The sequence below is a fragment of the Mustela nivalis genome (genome assembly GCF_964662115.1).
Source record: "Mustela nivalis genome assembly, chromosome: 12".
NCBI classification, from domain to species: Eukaryota; Metazoa; Chordata; class Mammalia; order Carnivora; family Mustelidae; genus Mustela; species Mustela nivalis.
Genome location: NC_139031.1, coordinates 28,638,854 through 28,658,077, shown reverse-complemented (window position 1 = coordinate 28,658,077; position 19,224 = coordinate 28,638,854). Strand labels below are relative to the sequence as shown.

Below are 19,224 nucleotides of genomic sequence, written 5' to 3'. Positions count from 1 at the left end.
TATCTGTTTCTTTGGCTACCTTACCTGGTGTTCAGTTCCTGGGCCAAGATTCTGAGAATGTAGTTTGCTTGTTCTGCATTTATTTACTATTAGACATAGACTATGAATTTTGTAGGATTATCTGAAATTAGTCCAAATCATTTCCCCCATCACCTAGAGCCTTGAATTATATTAAGTATCTCAACATACATTTAGACTGAATGTTAAAATAATTACAATAAACTCAAATTCAGTTCAGGCCATTAATCAAAAAGTAAGTGTGTAAAATGCTTCAGTTTGTGTATCTGAGAATCTCTGATTCTAGTTAAGTATATTTCTATGGTAATTCCTGACTGAGGTCAAAACTTAAACACAAATGAACTTTATAATTGCTCTTGTTTATTTTTAAATAGTTGTGCTTCCCTTTCTCATAACAGAGAAGAATATATTTGATGCCCAAAATATATTAGAGGAGGAAAGCCTCAACAAATGACTTTTACAATATAAAGGAAAGACAAATAAGTGAATGCAAGCATCCAATGCATTTTTCATAATAGGAACATGTAAAGTAATATAAAATACTACTATATGAAAAATAAGTTCTTAAGAAATGTCTTGTATGTACATTTCTATTTTTAATCATAGATTACTCTATACTTTATGTAGTAGTTCTGTTATGAAATCTCTTTTATGTCTCCGATAAAACTCAGGAGGGAAATGTTAGAGGGAGGACTACTCACACATACACACACACATACACACACTGAAACGGGCAGAATGTGGAGCTTCATTTATTTCAGAACCTGATGTGAAAGAACTTTAAGGACATTTAAGGTTACTTTTTTTTGCCAGTAATCATTGTATCTTCTGGTGCATTTTTTTTTTTCTTTGTTGATTGTAGAAAATTATAATGTAGCTATGTCTAGGCTTTTAAATGAATCTTCCTGAAAAGACAGATCAAAAATAACATTCTCAGGATTACCAAACAGCATTATTTTTTGTCTGAAGCTTCAATATGAATGCCCGAACTTGCATTAATGAGTACAAGGAGAAAATAAGATAGTGGTCAGCTGGAGGGCAGACAAGAAACTTGCAAATGTATTGAGGATCTGTGTCTTTTAGGTTACTTTTAAGTAAAGCAACAAATAGATTTCCTTAAAATTTAATCCATTTCTTAGATAAATTTGTTTTAAATTTAAATTTAAAGGTAACTATATCTTATAGTGGAACTGTGAAAAACTACCATTATTTTATTGCCATGAAATGGAAGAGGGCACCAAGAACTGGAAATTCTTCATTTCAAAATGCATCTATGAGTTTCTATCCTCTTTTCCTCCCTACTTTTTAAGTGGCTGAACCACTTTCTTTGGGTTCCATAATTTGTAGGGATCACAGAGAGTACCCATGGCCATGTTCTCCAGTCCATGGTAATCACTGCATGTCACAATCCATGGAGAACTGGGGACATGCCAAGGGGAAGGAAGCAAGTCCTCTCATTCAGGGGGCTGTTAATGCATCCTGAATATTAGAGGGTGAGTTGCAACTCCAGAAAATTGTCTTAAGCTCCTGAATGGGCAGTATAATAATGTCTGCAGCTTAAAATTAAACAAATGTCAAGAGATCTACTAGCCAGAGATTTTGTTTTAAGAAATGGTCTTGCATTACACTTCAGCTATGACAAAAATAGTACTGCAAGGGTGGGGGGGTAGATGCACAGTGAAGCTCGGACTGTGGAGGTCACCTATTCCTGATAAAGAAATCTATCTGTTGCTTTACTTAAAAGTAACCTGAAGGAGGTCGCCATTCTACTCATTGACTTTCCGTGTGAGCACATTGTACATTCCAGGCACTGTGCTGGGCGCTGGGCTAAAGGGATGACAAGGTCCTACCCTTGTTGGTGTTTTAGGGGAGGAAAGATCATTTTCCCTCTACTTTCTGAGTTCTTAGCTGAGACCCCCTGTAACCAAGCACAGGTTAAGACAAGAAAAATAGACACATTCATTTGTGAGTATGCCTCATACACACATGGGCGAGACACAAAGAAAGTGAATAACCATCTGGGGTGGCCTAGACTTCAGGAACAGACATCACCTCAGTGGGGAAAGAGGAAAGGTAATGGAGGCCTCTTAGCAGATGAAAGTAAATGATATTGAGGAAGGAAGAATAGGTAGAAGGTATCATCATTTGTTTTTAATTTATTTTTTTTAAAGATTTTATTTATTTATTTGACAGACAGAGATCACGGGTAGGCAGAGAGGCAGGCAGAGAGAGAGGAGGAAGCAAACTCCCTGCTGAGCAGAGAGCCCGCCACGACACGGGGCTCGATCCCAGGACCCTGGGATCATGACCTGAGCCAAGGTCAGAGGCTTTAACCCACTGAGCCACCCAGGTATCATCATTTGTGACAAAGTTTGTCTGAAGAGGGTAGGCAGGTAAGGGGAATTCAGAGGAAGGCTTCCCCAGGCATTTGCTACTGTTCAAAGGCCTGCAGCTCAAAGTCATCAACATACCAAAGCCGAGTAGCTGGGAGTAGCAAGTCCTGACCGCCTACAGTCAGATTTTGGGGTGGTGGGTTCTGCTACCCTTCAGGATTCATAGTCTACTTGTTGACTTGGACCCAAAACAGGTAGAAATATAATTAAGCAAACTAAGTTCATAGTGAGATGTGTTCTAGGAAAAAGCATATATGGTGTTCAGCTCAGCAGATGCAGTGTTGAGGAGGGAAGGTGAGCAGAGGGAATGCTTCATATGGTGTTCAAGGAAAGGCCTCTAGGAAAAGTTGTGTGAGACCCGCAGAAGAAAGAGCTCCAGGCCTGGGAAGCGCATGAACCTTTGTCCTGGGAGTGTGAAGAACCAATCTCTCTGACTTCAGTGAAATTCATGGGTTTCAATTTTTCCCTTCCATTCCCTGTTAATTCAGGCCTCTATCTGATTTGGGGCCAGATTTTTCTGGATATTTTAAAGGAATCAATCATTTATCATTCTTCACTGCTATTTTTTTCACTTTCCTAGTGAAGTGCCAAAACAAAGGTCTATCAGTGAAAATGACAGCTAACATTTTTTCATTAAGCAATCAGCACGAGCCAAGCCATTCACTTCCTTCCAATTTCTCTGTAACAACCTCCGAGCTGGTATGAGGATAACCATTTGCCAAGTGAGGAATCTTAGGTCAAAGGAAGTTAAACAACTTGCCCAGGGCCAGGGGACTGGTAAATGATTAAGACAGAATTCAGCTCCAGGTTGAATTCAGAGCCCATGCATTCCCGCCTCTAACAGTCTCCCATTTTGTCAACAGTAATATTAAATAGTACTAAATCTGAGTCCAGCCCACAACTCTGGATTTCATCTCTTAAAGGCGAGAAGTTTAGGAACATCTTGTGACTTGCTTCTACTTCTGTGCTTGTGTTTTCATCACCAAAGTGGCAAACACGATCCCCGTCAGGACAGTGCTCGCATCTGGTTGAGAGAAATCAACAGAGAGAATGTACGCCCGTGGTAAGTGGCACAACAGGAAATAACAGAAAGGACCACAGGGAGGTCCTCAGTTAAGATTCGAAGTTCCGAAAAGTTCTCTGTGAGGAAGTGACACTTACGGGACCCAAAGGAGATGTGGGAATTATCCAAAAGGGAGAGACACACATCCTGGAAACAAAATTGCAATCCCCAAGATAGAAAAGCTCTTGGGCCATCTGAAAACCTGTGAGGAGGCCCGAAGCTTGGGCCCTGTTGAGTGAGAGACGGGATGGCAGCAGAAGCCAGAGGTATGAACTTACAGAACCTTCCTTCCACTTTGTCCTCAGCCCAATGGGAAACTGTGAAGAATTTTGAGCAAGGGAGTGACATGATCCAACGTATGCTTTTAAAAGATCGCTGTAGTTGCTTTATGTGGAAGAATGAGTTGGAAAAAAGGCATGAAAAAAGGCTGGGAGACCAACCTGAAAACCTTTTCAGTAACTCAAGTGAGTGACAAGGTATGACTGAGGTAGGCCCCTGAGAGGAGTGGAGGACCTAGGCAACATTTTAGAGTTAAAGTCTGGGAGACCTGGTAATGATTGAGAGCAGCACCAGGAGATTCTAGGAGATCTGTCAATTTCTGATTCGAGTCGGTGAGAGGAGGAAAGTGTCATTTGCCGAAATGACACGTTCTGCTGGAACTTGAATGATGAGTTCTGCTGGAACATGTCCATGAACCGTCCAAGAGCAGGGCGGACATAATAACAAAATGAAAAAGCATTAGTAAATGTTTATTAAATGCTGACTCTATGTCAGACACGGCTTTAAATGTATTACTTCATTAATCATTAGCCCTTATAAAATGTATATCTAGCTTCTCTAGTTTATAAAGCAGAGGCACAGAAATGTTACATAATATCCATAGGTCGCCCAGCAAATAAGTTGTAAACTTGGAATTGAACTCCAGGTATTGAGTCCAAATCCTGGAAGCTTAACATCCAGGGACCTCTGGCTTTGGTCTGTAAGTAAGCAGTTAGATACAGGAGTAACCAGTGTTGTGTGCACAGCACAGTCCCCTGGGTTTCCTTCTCTGAGCCCCTTGCATTCATTCCTATCTCTGACTGTTGTTCAGGCTGTGCTGGGAGGAACACAGTCTAATTGCAATAACTCAGAGGAAGATACAGAGGATGGATGCAGCTCCCAGGATATTTGCAATTGAAAAGAGACCACTTAATGAATCTCTGGAGAAATATTCTCTTTGAGGGAGAAGATATCTGTGGCCCCTGAGTATTCTCAAGGAAGCTGATTTGCCCAGTCTGCTTATCAATCAGGATGGTCCTGCTCACACAGAGACAAACCAAGATACACACACAAGCCCCCCGCCCAGACACACACATGCATATACTAAGGTACATACTAACACATGGAGATGTATGTACATTATACACACCCACACAGCATATGCGCGTGCGTGCGCACGCGCGCGCGCACACACACACACACACACACACACACACAATGCAGATACGTGCAGCGCCTGAGTGTCTCAGGTGGTTAGGCATCTGCCTTTGGCTCAGGTCATGATCCCAGGGTACTGGGATCGAGTCCCACATTGGGCTCCCTGCTCAGCAGAGAGCCTGCTTTGCCCTCTCCCTCTGCTGCTCCCCCTGCCTGGGCTCTCTCGCTTTCTCTGTCAAATAAATACATAAATGCAAATACACATGTGCAGCCAGCATGTGTTAATATACCCAAGTACTGTGCATTTTTTTTTAACTTGGAATATACCTTTAGTAATAGCACTTATATTACCATCTTTATTTATCAGCCTACTGTTCACTAAATTAGAGCGCCCTACTTACTGGTATGCCCAGCTTATTGATCCCAATCCTCCTCATCATGTTTGGTTTGGTTTGGTTTTGGGGGGGGGGGCTTTTTTGATGGAACATGCACAAGTAGATAATCTCCTTCACTTTTATAATGATACTCCTGACCTTGGATCTTCTGTTCAATTATTTCCCATATTTACTACTCAAACCATGTGTTCTAATTGAAATAAGATTTAAATTCCAATCAGGCTCCCCCCACCCAAATTGTGTATTATATGTGAGAGAGAAAGTGTGTGTGGGGGGGGTGTGGTGTGTGTGTGTGTGATCAGTGTGGCTGGCTAGTGGGCAGGGACAAGGATATGCACAAAACTCTACGTCGAAGCAAAGAGTTTGGATTTATTATTCTAAGTGAAATAGAAAACCACAAAGAGTTTTAAACAGAAGAGTAACAGGAACTGATTTCCTTTTCAAACTGGCACCGTGGCTATGGAGAATACTTACAAGGACCAGAGAAGAAGTAACAAAACGAGACAAAACAACCAGTAGGAGGCAGTGGGAGCAGTCCAGACGGGAAGACAAGTAGCTTGATCTAGAGCTGGAGCAGCAGGGAAGAAAGAAAGTCTGTTGCGTTCAGGAAAGCTCATGAAGGAAGTACTGACAGGACCAGCTGGGGGACTAGACATAAGACAACTAAGAGCTTAGACAGCTGGGTGGACTTACCAAGAAAGAGAAACCCAGGAAAGAAGCAGGGGCTCAGGGTTCTCTTAGCCGTGGTCCATCTCAGTGTGCGCGATCTTCATGGAGAGGTCAAGGAGCAGCTGCCTACATAAAACTTGAATTGTGAGGAGAGGTTAAGACTGAAGACAAATACGAGAATTGTGAGAATTGTGAGAATAAAGATGGTGGGCAAAGCATGTTAGTAGGTGAGCATGTACATAGAGAAGAAACTGTGAACAGCTGGGACACTCAAGCATTTTCAGGCAAACAGAGGAGGAGAGGCAGCAAAGAAAATGGAAGGAACTATCACTGAAGGATGGGAAATAGCAAGAGAGTTTTTATCAGTTTTACTAGCATATGAACCAGCTGAAAAGAAATAAATCTATTTTTATGTGCTTTCTTCTGCAAGAGCTAAGAATTGGGGCGAGGCATTGTGGTGATTTGAAGATTTGTCCATGAATTCTTTTATAGTCCTTCCTCCAAAAAGTGGGGCTGACTTTCCCTCCCCTTGTGCATGGGCTGCAATTAATGAATCACTTCCAATGAATTGAATCTGGCGATGGTGATGGGCTATCACTTCAAGATTAGATTATAAAAAGATGGCAGCTTTTCTCTTGGGTGATCTCTCTGGCTTTTTCTCACTTTCTCTTGGATCACCAACGCCGAGGAAGCTGGCTGCTAGGTTGTGGGGTGACCCACGCAGAGCGGAACTGAGAGCCACAATCAACAGCTGGCATCAACTTGCCAGATGTATGAGTGAACCAAGTAGATCCTTCATCCCTAGTCACACCTCCAGTCATGACGGCAGCCTCATCCCGTGTCTTCACAGCAGACCCTGAGCCAGAACCACTCCACCAAGCAGCTTTCAGAAACGATGAGAGAACAGTCATCTGTTGTTTCAAGCCACCAAGTTTTGGGGTAAGATGTGAAGAAGCAATAGATAATTAATTCATCAGCATATTAGAGATGACAAATGTTCTGTAACTATGTCTAATAAGTATCCCCTCTAATACTTTTGTTACTTTACTCCTAAGGGGGAAAAAAATCAAGTATGTTAAATGTGTTTGAGAGAGACACAGAATTGATATCTCTTCTCCACAAAGAAGTGAGACCTCGTGGCATGGACCCCTGTTTGGTGAACATTCTCCATAGTCAGCCACTTTGATCAAAGAACTGTCTAACTCCATTAGTATTCCTGGTAATAAAACATAATCTGTAGAGGTTAGCTTCAACACGCAATGGGTTTTGCAAAGTATTCCCAAAACGAATTACTTTAAAGCCTCCAGCGCCCCCAAGTCTCCCTGAAATTGGAAGGGCAAGACCAAGAGGACATACGGAGAGTAAGGAGAATGAAGAGTCAGTGAGATATAAAGGAAGCATAGAAGCTCAGGCTCTCCCTGCACCTGTCGGTAAGGACTTGGAAATGTTATCCAGGCTTTAAAAAAAAAAAAAAGATTTTATCTATTTATTTGGGAGAGACAGAGAGAGAGAAAGCATGCATGAGCAGGGGGAGAGGCAGAGGGAGAAGCAGAAAGCAAACTCCCCAGTGAGCAGGGAGCCCCATGTGGGGCTTGATCCCAGGACTCTGGGATCATGACCTAAGGGGAAGGCAGACACTTAACCTACTGAGTCACCCAGGCGCCCTTGCATCCAGCCTTTTGAGCCTCAATGTCTGCATCTCTAAAATGAAGATCTGCCCACTTCACAGATGGATGAAAGGGTTAAATAAAATAACATATGGGAAAAGCCCTTTTAATGAAAAGGCTTTAGGTTGATCACACAGGCCATCCTGTCTGCGCCCTCTACTACTGGTATATTTGATGGGAATAGTGGATAAAGGTCACTGATTTGTTTGAGGATATAATGCATTTATTCAGGTGACCTTGAATGTTCCTCTTTCAAATTGTTCATATAGTGTATGAGCTCAGCACATTTTGCTTCAAAGCACACATTTCTACCTGTGTCCCCATATAGCTCTAAACACCTGATTCAGCTGTTCTTCTGTTTTAGTTTTATAAGTGATTATTAGGAGCTTGTTCCTTCTCCTCGTTGATAAGTCTTGGTATAAGCTATTTTATCTGGGAAAAAAACACAGAAAATCTCAGGGGATTGTTGTAGATTCCAAGTCAGGGTAGCTAGCATTTTTAGCTTCGGGTTCTCCTCTGAGTTGAAATCACTAAAAAATATCCTGCTAATCACAGCAGTCAACTTGAAACAGATAACCATATTAAGGTTCATTTATAAATTAAACCCATACTTTGAAAAATCCTTACATATAGGTGAAATGTATATAAACAAAATATTTGTGCTCTTAGTTAGGTATTAAGAGAACTGTGGCGGGGCACCTGGGTGGCTCAGTGGGTTAAGCCGCTGCCTTCGGCTCGGGTCATGATCTCAGGGTCCTGGGATCGAGTCCCGAATCGGGCTCTCTGCTCAGCAGGGAGCCTGCTTCCTCCTCTCCCTCTCTCTCTGCCTGCCTCTCCATCTACTTGTGATTTCTCTCTGTCAAATAAATAAATAAAATCTTTTTTAAAAAAAAAAAGAGAGAACTGTGGCATCAGACTTGATTTTTTTTTCTTTTAGCTTTCTCCTTTCCTTGCCTTTAATATAAAGGAGAACAACATTTGTAGGGGAAACTCCTGGTCCCCAGGAGTGAATGAATAAAACCATCATAATGATGAGATTGACCTACATAACCAGTCAAAGAAACATGCAGAATTGGCATCTCTTCATAAAAAATTTCAAGTTAGAACATAAATTTCATCTATTTTTGTCTTTGTCTTCTCAGAAGTTAATTTGTTTATAGTCGATTCTTTTTAAGGGCTTTTATTTTAAGAATCACTTTTCTGAACTTCAGCAAACTGTTTTGCAATGTGATCTGTACGACAAACATATTTGCTCACAACTGTTGGCTTCATCTCAATTGTTTGAGATGTTAAAATATTTTTAATATGAAATATTTTGAAAATACTGTAAAGTAGGGAAAATAAACACACAGTACATTCTTACCCCTAAGAAGAAACAACTGTTAATATTTTGACTTGTTTGTTTCAGATTGTTCTATTATTTTTTATGATTATTAATATATTTTTTTAATTCTCTAAAACAGTAGGACAGAGCAGAGAAAATGTTTTAAAATACAGTGAGACAAGGAGATACTGGGTGGATTTTTTAAGCCATTAAGGCGTATGTTGTGAGTCTTCTCTTTCTTGTAGTATTAATTTATAAGCTGCAGGTTTGAACAAACTTTGTACTTACTGTTTGACTAAGTCAAATATTACCATGATCCAAAGTTGCTCCAAACAGTAATGAGGTTGGTTAAAACAAAACAAACAAAAAATGGTAGACAGGATCAAGATAACTTTTCTTCGCTGTTCAAGAATTAAACTTTTTAACATTAAGGGGGAAAAGAGAGGGGTACCTGGGTGGCTCAGTTGGCCAAGAACCCTACTTTGGTTCAGGCCACAATCCAAGGATCGAGCCCCAGGCCAGCGCTGGCTCAGGAGGGAGTCTGCTTCTTCCTCTTCCCCCACCCCTCTGCCTGCCCTTCTCACTCTCACCCTCTCTCTCTCAAATAAAAAATGAACCACCCCCCCCCAATAAAGTTAAGGGGGAAAAAAGCCACACACAAACTGTAGCCCTTTGGGGTGGCCTCCCACCGTGGAAAGAGCACAGTCTTACAATCTGAGGTCACATACAGACCCAGCAGCTAGCAGCCCACCAACCTCCTCTCCACATCTCTGTTTCCTCCCCTGAAAAGTAGGATACCAACTACTCTTTCTGTTTTTCATCTTATAGCTCTTTCCAAGTAAGCTTTTAAGCCTCTGTCTTCTAATTCTGCATCATCGTCGGGAGGAAGAAACAAACTTCCAGTAGAAACTGGAAAAGCAACAGAGCCAGAGTAGGCACCAGAGTACCCGGGAGAGTGAAGCCCATGGAAGCTTGCTCAGATAGTCAGCTGTGAGGTCATGGGGTCCTTGCATTGCCATCTCTAGTCTTCATGAATCCATGACAAAATTAGAATAGTAAAACACTTGATCTGATATGCTTTCATTATTTTATTTTATTATTATTATTATTATCATTATTTAGGATTTTATATATTTATTTGAGAGACAGAGAGAGCACCAGAGTAGGCACCAGAGTACCCGGGAGAGTGAAGCCCGTGGAAGCTTATTTTAGGATTTTATATATTTATTTGAGAGACAGAGAGAGCAGAGAGAGTGCGCGCACAAGCAGGGGGAAGGACAGAGGGAGAGGGAGACTCCATACAGAGCAGGGAGCCCTCCTCACGCCTCAGTCCCAGGACCCCCAGGTCACCACCCTAGCAGAAGGCAGACATTCAACCAACCGAGTTGCCCAGGCACCCCTCGTTCGTTTCTTCTAACTAGATCCTTTTATTACCATGTACCAGTCATCCCTCTATAAACTGTGATTTTTTTTTTTTTTCCATTCTAATTTCCTCTTGAAATTGTTTTGTAGTGCCTCGTGAGTACAGAGTTTCTGTTTGGGTTGATGAAAATGTTAGAAATAGATACTGGTGTTGGTGGCACAACATTGTGAAATGGGATTTATGCCGCTGACTTGTTAAAGCTGCAATTTTATATTAGACATGTCTGACCACAATTTTTTCTTAACGTCAAACAAAATTAAATAGGCACCTGGCTGCCTCGGTTTGTGGCAAGGGACTCTTGGTTATAAGTTTAAGCTCCACCTTGGATGTAGAGATTACTTTTAAGTAATGAAGAATTTAAAATTACAGGTGAAGTTTTTCCAGATTTCGTTTCCTTGCTTGGTTTTCCATACACAAACCTTACCCTTAGATATGTTACAAAGTTTACTTGTGTTTTAAAAATTGTTCTCTATAGGTGAGTATGCAAATTAAATGAGATACCAGAATGTCTTTGGTTTATTGTAGAAGGGATTCAAAGGCTGGGGGACAGGAATTTGGAATGTTTTTATCATATATGGCCCACTCACCTACCCAATAACTCTATCTTAAGGCAGTACCCCCAGAAAACACTACTTTTACCAGTGCATTGAGAAATATACTGGTAAAGAATGGACTTACATGCTAAAGAGCTCAAGGTATTTCAAGCCCATGGTGTTGTTGAGAGATGCTCCCTCTGAAAAGGGCTCCCTGGCTCTCAGCCTTACGGGACAGCTGGAAGTGATTATCAAAATGGGCAGCAGCAGGAGGGCAGTAATCAAAAGAGTTTAGCCCACAGAGATCTTTGGTAGTACTAACTGATTATCGTGTTCCTTGAAGAAATATATTTGGACACTCTACATCCTAAGGGGAAAAAATGTAATCTTTAATTCTTGTGAATGGTCTTGACTTTAATTGACTCAGTGGAGTCACAACTTGTCATGCAATCCCCCTTATTTTTTTTTCTTTTTTATAAAGACTTTTATTTATTTATTTGACAGACAGAGATCACAAGTAGGCAGAGAGGCAGGGAGAGAGAACAGAGGGCTCCCTGATGAGCAAAGAGCCCGATGCGGGGCTCGATCCCAGAACCCTGGGATCATCACCTGAGCCAAAGACAGAGGCTTTAACCCACTGAGCCACCCAGGCACTCCTATGCAACCCGCATTCTTGAACCAGATTGTAAACACGAGTTCTTTAAGTGATGGAAAGAGGACTAGGTTCCTTCAGGGATTTGCCTGCCACACCACCACCAGAAGGCTGTATAAATCTTCTGAGTTACCCAAAGGCACCTGCCATCATTAACTAGCGTGGCTGTATAATGGGGAAAGACACATCAAGAAGTATACCCACTTCAACCCTTTGGTCTATAGAGTGAGACCAACAATCAAATGAATGTAGCTGGAATAGCCTTTCCCTTCAAATGTGGAAAATCACCAATAATATTTCAGAAATTAGTGCCACTGTCAAATCTCAAAGGTAGAGGGTGGGTGTTTCTGTTACCTCTCCCGATTAATTCGCTTATGTAGCCTATGCCAAGGACAGATGGATCTTATAGAATTATTGAATTATCATGAATGTAATCAGTAGCATCGCCATTTGCACCGTTGTTCAAGCTGAGGCTGATAGTATGCCATCATCAAATCTGGCAAATGCTTTTCCTCTTGTCCAGTTAGTAAGGACCAGAGAAGCATTTGCTTTTATGTTCCCTGGACAGTACTAGAGATTTCGGTATTAACCCTGTGCTTTGAAAATCCTCTGGGTCTTTTGACAACCTAGCACTAGGGATCTTGAATATCTTACCATGCCATTGAACGTTGTGTCGGCCCACTGTTTTAGCAGCATAATTCTAACTGACCCTGGAATGAAATGTATGGGAATGCTATTACACTGAAACTGAATTTTTGCACATTGTCCCTCACCTTGAGAAACATTCCACATTATTCTCAGTGTCTTTGTTTTGTCTCTTTACCTGATTTAAAAAAAAAAAAAAAAATCCCTTAATTTTCCCTTAAGTGACTTCTCTTACAAGACGTGTTCATTTTTCTCCCAATTTTCTGACCATTTCTTTTCAGTGTCCTTTTACTAGTTCTATTTCCTCGACACACACACAACTGAAGCCCTATCTAGTCATTGCCTGCAATCTCTTTACACAGATTTGCTTTGTGTCAGGATTCAAGAGGAAAGAAGGAAATATGGGGAATGACAAGCATACACAATTCTAGAGCTTTAAGAAGCAAAAGTAAGTCCAGGAGGTGACCAGGTTTCCGGAAGGGACTGCTCCCAAGGGGGAGGCCACCAGGGAGAGGCCAGACTCCAGCAGCCGCAGGGGGAAGTGAGAACTATAGCCTCTAAACATCAAGAACGTGGCCCTTCATTAAATGATCTACTCTGAAACCATATAAGAAGGAAAAGCTGAGGAATGAGTTCGAGAATTTTTTCCTATGAAACACGGGACAACAATGAACCAGAAGGCTGCTGAGTTCACAGAAGAGAATTCAATTGTTTTCAAACATCTATCTCGAACCTAAGCTTTTCTTTTAAAAACCTGTGTTGTGGGACGCCTGGGTGGCTCAGTTGGTTAAGCAGCTGCCTTCAGCTCAGGTCATCATCCTGGCGTCCTGGGATCGAGTCCCACATCGGGCTCCTTGCTTGGCAGGGAGCCTGCTTCTCCCTCTGCCTCTGCCTGCCATTCTGTCTGCCTGTGCTCACTCTCTCCCCCTCTCTCTCTCTCTGATAAATAAATAAAATCTTAAAAAAAAAAAAAAAAACCTGTGTTGTCCTGACTCTGCCATGATAATCTCAAACTTTGAGTCCAAAACAAAATCTTCTTTACAACATTTCTGCTTTCTGGTTTTCCCTTCTGTCTCTGGGGCTGTATTATGACGAATCTCTCTGACTTACAAATCAGAGATCAAATTTTATTTCCTTGTCATCATCTCATTGTTTTCTACCTTCCAATGGCTGGTTTCTTTCTCGCCAACCGAGCTGCAACATGGTACTTCAAGTTGTCATCACCAGTTCCTTACACTGTTACATTCAGTTCTCTCTGCCTGCAAGTGTTTGCTTTCTTCAGCCTCTTGTGCATGCTATGCAAATGTAAACTTCAAAAATACAGCCCTGCTGCTAAAAACCCACGTGGGGTTCTCCATGGCCTCCGAATAAAGTCCAAAATTCATATGAGGCCCTCCACTCTCTGACCCTGCCCTACCTTCTCTGGTCATAAAGGGCTCCTTCCTGCTGTGAACATACACTCCGCTAAAGCCCGTCTTTTCTGGCTTATTCATAATGATCCTAACCTGAAATATGCTTCTCATTTTTTTCTCATTAAAATCGGCCCCACCACGCGTACAATTTTCCCATGATGTGCCAAAACTTCAGCCTGCTTTGATGTCTTGCTTTCTCTGAAATCCTATATCTGTACCACGTACTTCTGCATTTAGCCTCATATAAATTTTCAGCGGTGTTGATTCTCTTCGCACGTTAATGAGTCCCTTCAGCTGCCAGAAACGGTACCAAGCGCTGGTTAACTCTTCCATGTCCATTTGTCTGATCTCTCCAATGACACTGGGAGTTTCTCAAAGCAGGGATTATAGTTTTGTTTTTTGTTTTTGTTTTTTTTTTTTTCTGATCTTCCCAGGGTCCAGCCCAACCTGTTCTACAGAGCAGATGTTCAACGAATCTTACTAAATTGAATTGAATTGGTCTCAAACTTGGCAAGAGAAAATAAGATGAATTCCAAGGAAAACTAGGAAAAGTAGAAGGGAACTAGGAACCATCATTAGAAATCTGATTGTCAGATTGATTCATATTGAACCTTAAGCAGAATAATAACACATTATACCTTCATCACAGCAATTTTCTCCTCCAATTTTGCCAGAGCACAGCTTTCCAGAGGGGAATAGGTTTTTAAGCTATGCACGTGTGAAGAACTTAACAACACAAGGGCAGTTAAATTCTCACACACTTCATCCATAATACATAAAAGGTAATAGTCCGACGCTTAGTTTTAATTCTGGAAAATGCAACTTTTTTTCCCTTTAAATGTTCTAGTTTCAGGAACCTGCCCTTTGACAAGCATCTAACAATGAATTATAAAACAAAGGGAACTTTCTCCCGCTCCAGTAAGTAACAGATGCCTTCCATCTTTCTTACTAGATCAATCAGAGATCATTATTTACAGGCCTATATTGTTAAAACTTCTTTTAAGAGGATATATATATATATATATACTCTGGGAGCACAGTAGAGATGCCCTGGGTTGGAGTAGAATGAAATCTCTGAGAAAGAAAGAGATACTGCCTCTGATTGCTTAGCTAGCTGAATCATTGCAAGGCCCTAATATATCTACTTTAAGAGCAGGCTCAGCATTTGATGTGTTCAGCAATGTTCAGGGGAAATTTCCTCACACTAAACAGGAGAAGTTTTCTCAAGTCCTAATAAAGTACTACCTACTAGACACTGAGATGAGGAAATTACTCTAATGTTTAATGAGGAACGGATATAAGCAAAGCTCCGGTCAGGACTGCGAATATCTCGTCCAACTAGGAGCAAGGCAAGAGGAGACCAAATTCCAAACAGGCAAGTGGGGACCTGACCTCACCTCTACATGGTCAGAGTTTGAGATACATCTTCAATTCCCTATCATACCCGAGATCGTGTTAATTTTTTCTCCCTCCCTTTCCTTCTCGAGGCAACCACTGATCTGCTTTTGTCATTATGGGTTAGTTTGAATTTTCTAGAGTTTGATATAAGTGGAATCATGCAATATGCATTATTTATTGTTTGACCTCTCTCACTCAGCATAGTTCTTTTGACTTTGACCCATGTTGTATATATCGATAGGTCATTCCTTTTTGTTGTTAAGCTTCTTTCTCTAGACATCATTACTTTGAGACTTATCCATGTTGTTGCAGGGGCCAATATGCCATTCATTTTTTTATTATTATTGAGTAATATTCTATTACATGATTTAATGCAGTTTGTCCATTCCCCTGTTCAAGGACACATTTGGCTTGTTTCCAGTTTGGGGCTATTGCTGATAAAGCTACCATAAGCATTCATGTATAAAAGACTCTGTACAGAAATGTGCTTTGTTCTTTCTTTAGTAAATAAGTACCTAGGAGAGGAACAGCTGAACCAAAGGTGAGATGTATGTTTAACAATTTAAGAAACTGTCAAACTGTCTTCTAAAAGGATTGAGCCATTTTACATTGGCACCTCCAGGGTCTGAGAGTTCCGGTTCCTTTGTGTCCCCATCAACACTTAGTATTGTCAAGCTTTTAATTTTAGCCTTTCTAGAAAATGATACATTGTGGTTCTTTTTCCTAATGAAAAATGGGTTTTAGCACTTTGTTCATGTGCTTATTCTCCATATGTAAGTGTCAATCAAATATCTTACCCATTTTTTTTACAAGGGATTTGTTTCCAATTATTGAGGTTTGAGAATTTTTATAGATTCAGGATACAAGATTTTTATAAATACATGTTTTGTAAATATTTTTCCCCAGTCAGTGCTTTGTATTTTTATTCTGCTAATGGTGTCTTTCAATGAGCAATGTTTTTAATTTTGATATAGTTAAATTTATCAATTTGTTATTTTATAGATTATGTTCTGGTATCCTATCTAAGAATTCTTTGTCTATTCTGAGGTCATGAAGATTCTCTATGTTTCCTTCTTAGAAGTATTATTGTTTTAGTTTTACATGTAGGCCTGTGATTCATGTTGGATTATGCCATTTTATCTTCATGTAATGGTCTTGCACCATTGTTTTTAGTCGTGCAAAGTATGGAAGAAATTTGGGGTTTTATTTTGTTTTGTTGTTTTAGTTTTGCATATGGATATCTAATTGTTCCGGTACTATTTGTTGAAAAGACTATCCTTTTACCACTGAATTGCCTTTGCATCTTTGTCAAAATCCAGTTGCCCATATATATAAGGTTTATTTCTGGATTCTCTATTCTGCTTCATTTCTCTGTTTGTCTATCTGGACATCAGTACCACACAATCTTGAAATCCAGTAGTATTAACTCCTCCAACTTTGCTCTTATTTTTCAAATTAAAAAAAAAAAGACTTTATTTATTTATTTGACAGAGAGAAAGAGAGAGATATCACAAGAAGGCAGAGAGGCAAGCAGAGAGAAAGGGGGAAACAGGATTCCTGCTGAGCAGAGAGCCCAATGTGGGGCTCAATCCCAGGACCCTGAGACCATGACCTGAGCCAAAGGCAGAGGCTTAACCCACTGAGCCACGCAAGCACCTCTATTTTTCAACTTTTTAAATGTACTTCAGGTCCTTGCATTTTCATGTGTGTTTTAGAATTATCTTGCCAATGTCTACAAAAACACTTGTTGGGATTGTGTCTGGAATTTGAATCCAAAGATCAATTTGGGGTGAATTATCATCTTAAGAATATTAAACATTCTGATCTTGGCGCATGTTCTAAGTCTTCATTTAGTTAAATACTCTTTAATTTCTCTCAGTCATATTTTATAATTTTCAATGTTTATGTCTTGCACATTTTCCCCCAGATACAACCTTAAGTATTGGGGATTTTTAATGTAATTGTAACTTGTGTTGTTTAATTTCAATTTCTGATTGTTAGTTGCTGGCGTATAGAAAGTAGTTTATTTTTTCATATTGACTTAAAATCACTTACCAGTACTAGTAGTGCTTTTGTAAATTCTATTGCATTTTCTGCATGGACAATAATATGGTCTTCAAATAAAGACAGACAGACTGCATGTTTTTTTGTTTTTTTTTTTTTAATTAATTTTTTATTTTTTATAAACATATATTTTTATCCCCAGGGGTACAGGTCTGTGAATCACCAGGTTTACACACTTCACAGCACTCACCAAAGCACATACCCTCCCCAATGTCCATAATCCCACCCCCTTCTCCCAAATCCCCTTCCCCCAGCAACCCTCAGTTTGTTTTGTGAGATTAAGAGTCACTTATGGTTTGTCTCCCTCCCAATCCCATCTTGTTTCATTTATTCTTCTCCTACCCACTTAAGCCTCCATGTTGCATCACCACTTCCTCATATCAGGGAGATCATATGATAGTTGTCTTTCTCTGCTTGACTTATTTCGCTAAGCATGATACGCTCTAGTTCCATCCATGTTGTCGCAAATGGCAAGATTTCATTTCTTTTGATGGCTGCATAGTATTCCATTGTGTATATGTACCACATCTTCTTGATCCATTCATCTGTTGATGGACATCTAGGTTCTTTCCATAGTTTGGCTATTGTGGACATGGCTGCTATAAACATTCGGGTGCATGTGCCCCTTTGGATCACTACGTTTGTATCTTTAGGGTAAATACCCAATAGTGCAATTGCTGGGTCATAGGGCAGTTCTATTTTCAACATTTTGAGGAACCTCCATGCTGTTTTCCAGAGTGGCTGCACCAGCTTGTATTCCCACCAACAGTGTAGGAGGGTTCCCCTTTCTCTGCATCCTCACCAGCATCTGTCATTTCCTGACTTGTTTATTTTAGCCATTCTAACTGGTGTGAGGTGATATCTCATTGTGGTTTTGATTTGTATTTCCCTGATGCTGAGTGATATGGAGCACTTTTTCATGTGTCTGTTGGCCATCTGGATGTCTTCTTTGCAGAAATGTCTGTTCATGTCCTCTGCCCATTTCTTGATTGGATTATTTGTTCTTTGGGTGTTGAGTTCAGACTGCATGTTTTTTATTTCTTTTTCTTGCCTTGTATAATGAGGGAAAAAAAGTCTTATATAATACTTGTGTGACAGGCCCTCCAATAACCTTTAACATTTCTTATAGTATAGTCTGGTGGTGATGAATGCTTTTCAGCTTTTGTATGTATGAACAATCTTTGTATTACCTTCATTGGAAAGATACTTTCACTGGATAGAAAATTCTAATTTGACAATTTTTTTTTTCTTTCAGTACAAAATACTGTTCACCTGCCATCTTGCATGCTTTGCTTTTTCCAGGAAATCGGTCATTTTCTTGATGGTTGTTCCTCTGTATAACATGACTTTTTCCCTCTGGCTGCTTTACTTATTTTATTTTTTCCTCTGGCTGCTTTAAAGATTTCTTATGTATCACTGATTTTGAGCAAAATGATTATACTGTGCCTTGGTGTAACTTTCTTCATGTTTTTGTGGTTGAGGTCCTCTTATATTCCTGGAGCTTTCACAATCAAGCTTGGACAATTTTCTAACATTGTTTCTTGAAATCTGTCTTTTGCTCCTCTTGCTTGAGGGCTCTGATTACATGTGTATTAGACCACTTGATGTTGTCCCAGCTCAGTGATGCCTTTTTCACTGGTTCTAATTTATTTTTCTGTCTCAGGTTTCTTTCATATACTTTATATTGTTATGTCTTGAAACTCTTTAATCTTTTCTTCCATAATGGCTTATTTGCTGTTAATTATAGGCAGCATATTTTTCATGTCATGCTTTGTCGTTTTTATCTCTAAAAGTTTGATTTGATTACTTTAAAAATATCTTTCCTATCTCCACTTAATTTTTTTAACACATAGAATATAACTGTAATTACTCTTAATATCTTCATCTGCTAATGTTTCTGTCAGTTCTGGAGCCATTCCAAGTGATGTTTCTTCTCATTATGGATCATAATGTCTAGTTTTTTAGCATGATGGTAGTCTTCGACTGGATGTCAGACAGTGAATTTTCCCTTGCTGGAGACTGGTTATTTTTGTATTTCATGAAATGTTCTTTTTTTTTTTTTAAGATTTTATTTATTTATTTGACAGAGAGAGAGAGATCACAAGTAGGCAGAGAGGCAGGCAGGGGGGTGGGTGGGAAACAGACCCTCAGC

At 40.1% G+C, this 19,224-nt stretch overlaps 1 protein-coding gene across 3 annotated transcripts in view; it reads left to right on the top strand.

The window, feature by feature from the left end:
- Window positions 1–3,466: 3,466 nt before the first annotated feature.
- Window positions 3,467–19,224, top strand: part of LOC309845297 (uncharacterized protein) — a 54,351-nt gene continuing 38,593 nt past the window's right edge. The window contains exons 1-2 of one of the 3 annotated variants that reach the window (XM_082693067.1): window positions 3,467–3,740; window positions 6,808–6,893. In XM_082693067.1, the coding sequence (XP_082549193.1) occupies window positions 3,722–3,740; window positions 6,808–6,893 (105 nt within the window). In that variant the 5' untranslated portion in view covers window positions 3,467–3,721. Of the gene's footprint in view, window positions 3,741–6,177; window positions 6,894–19,224 lie in introns of those variants that run through there. The other 2 variants (XM_082693066.1, XM_082693065.1) reach the window with 2 other exon arrangements.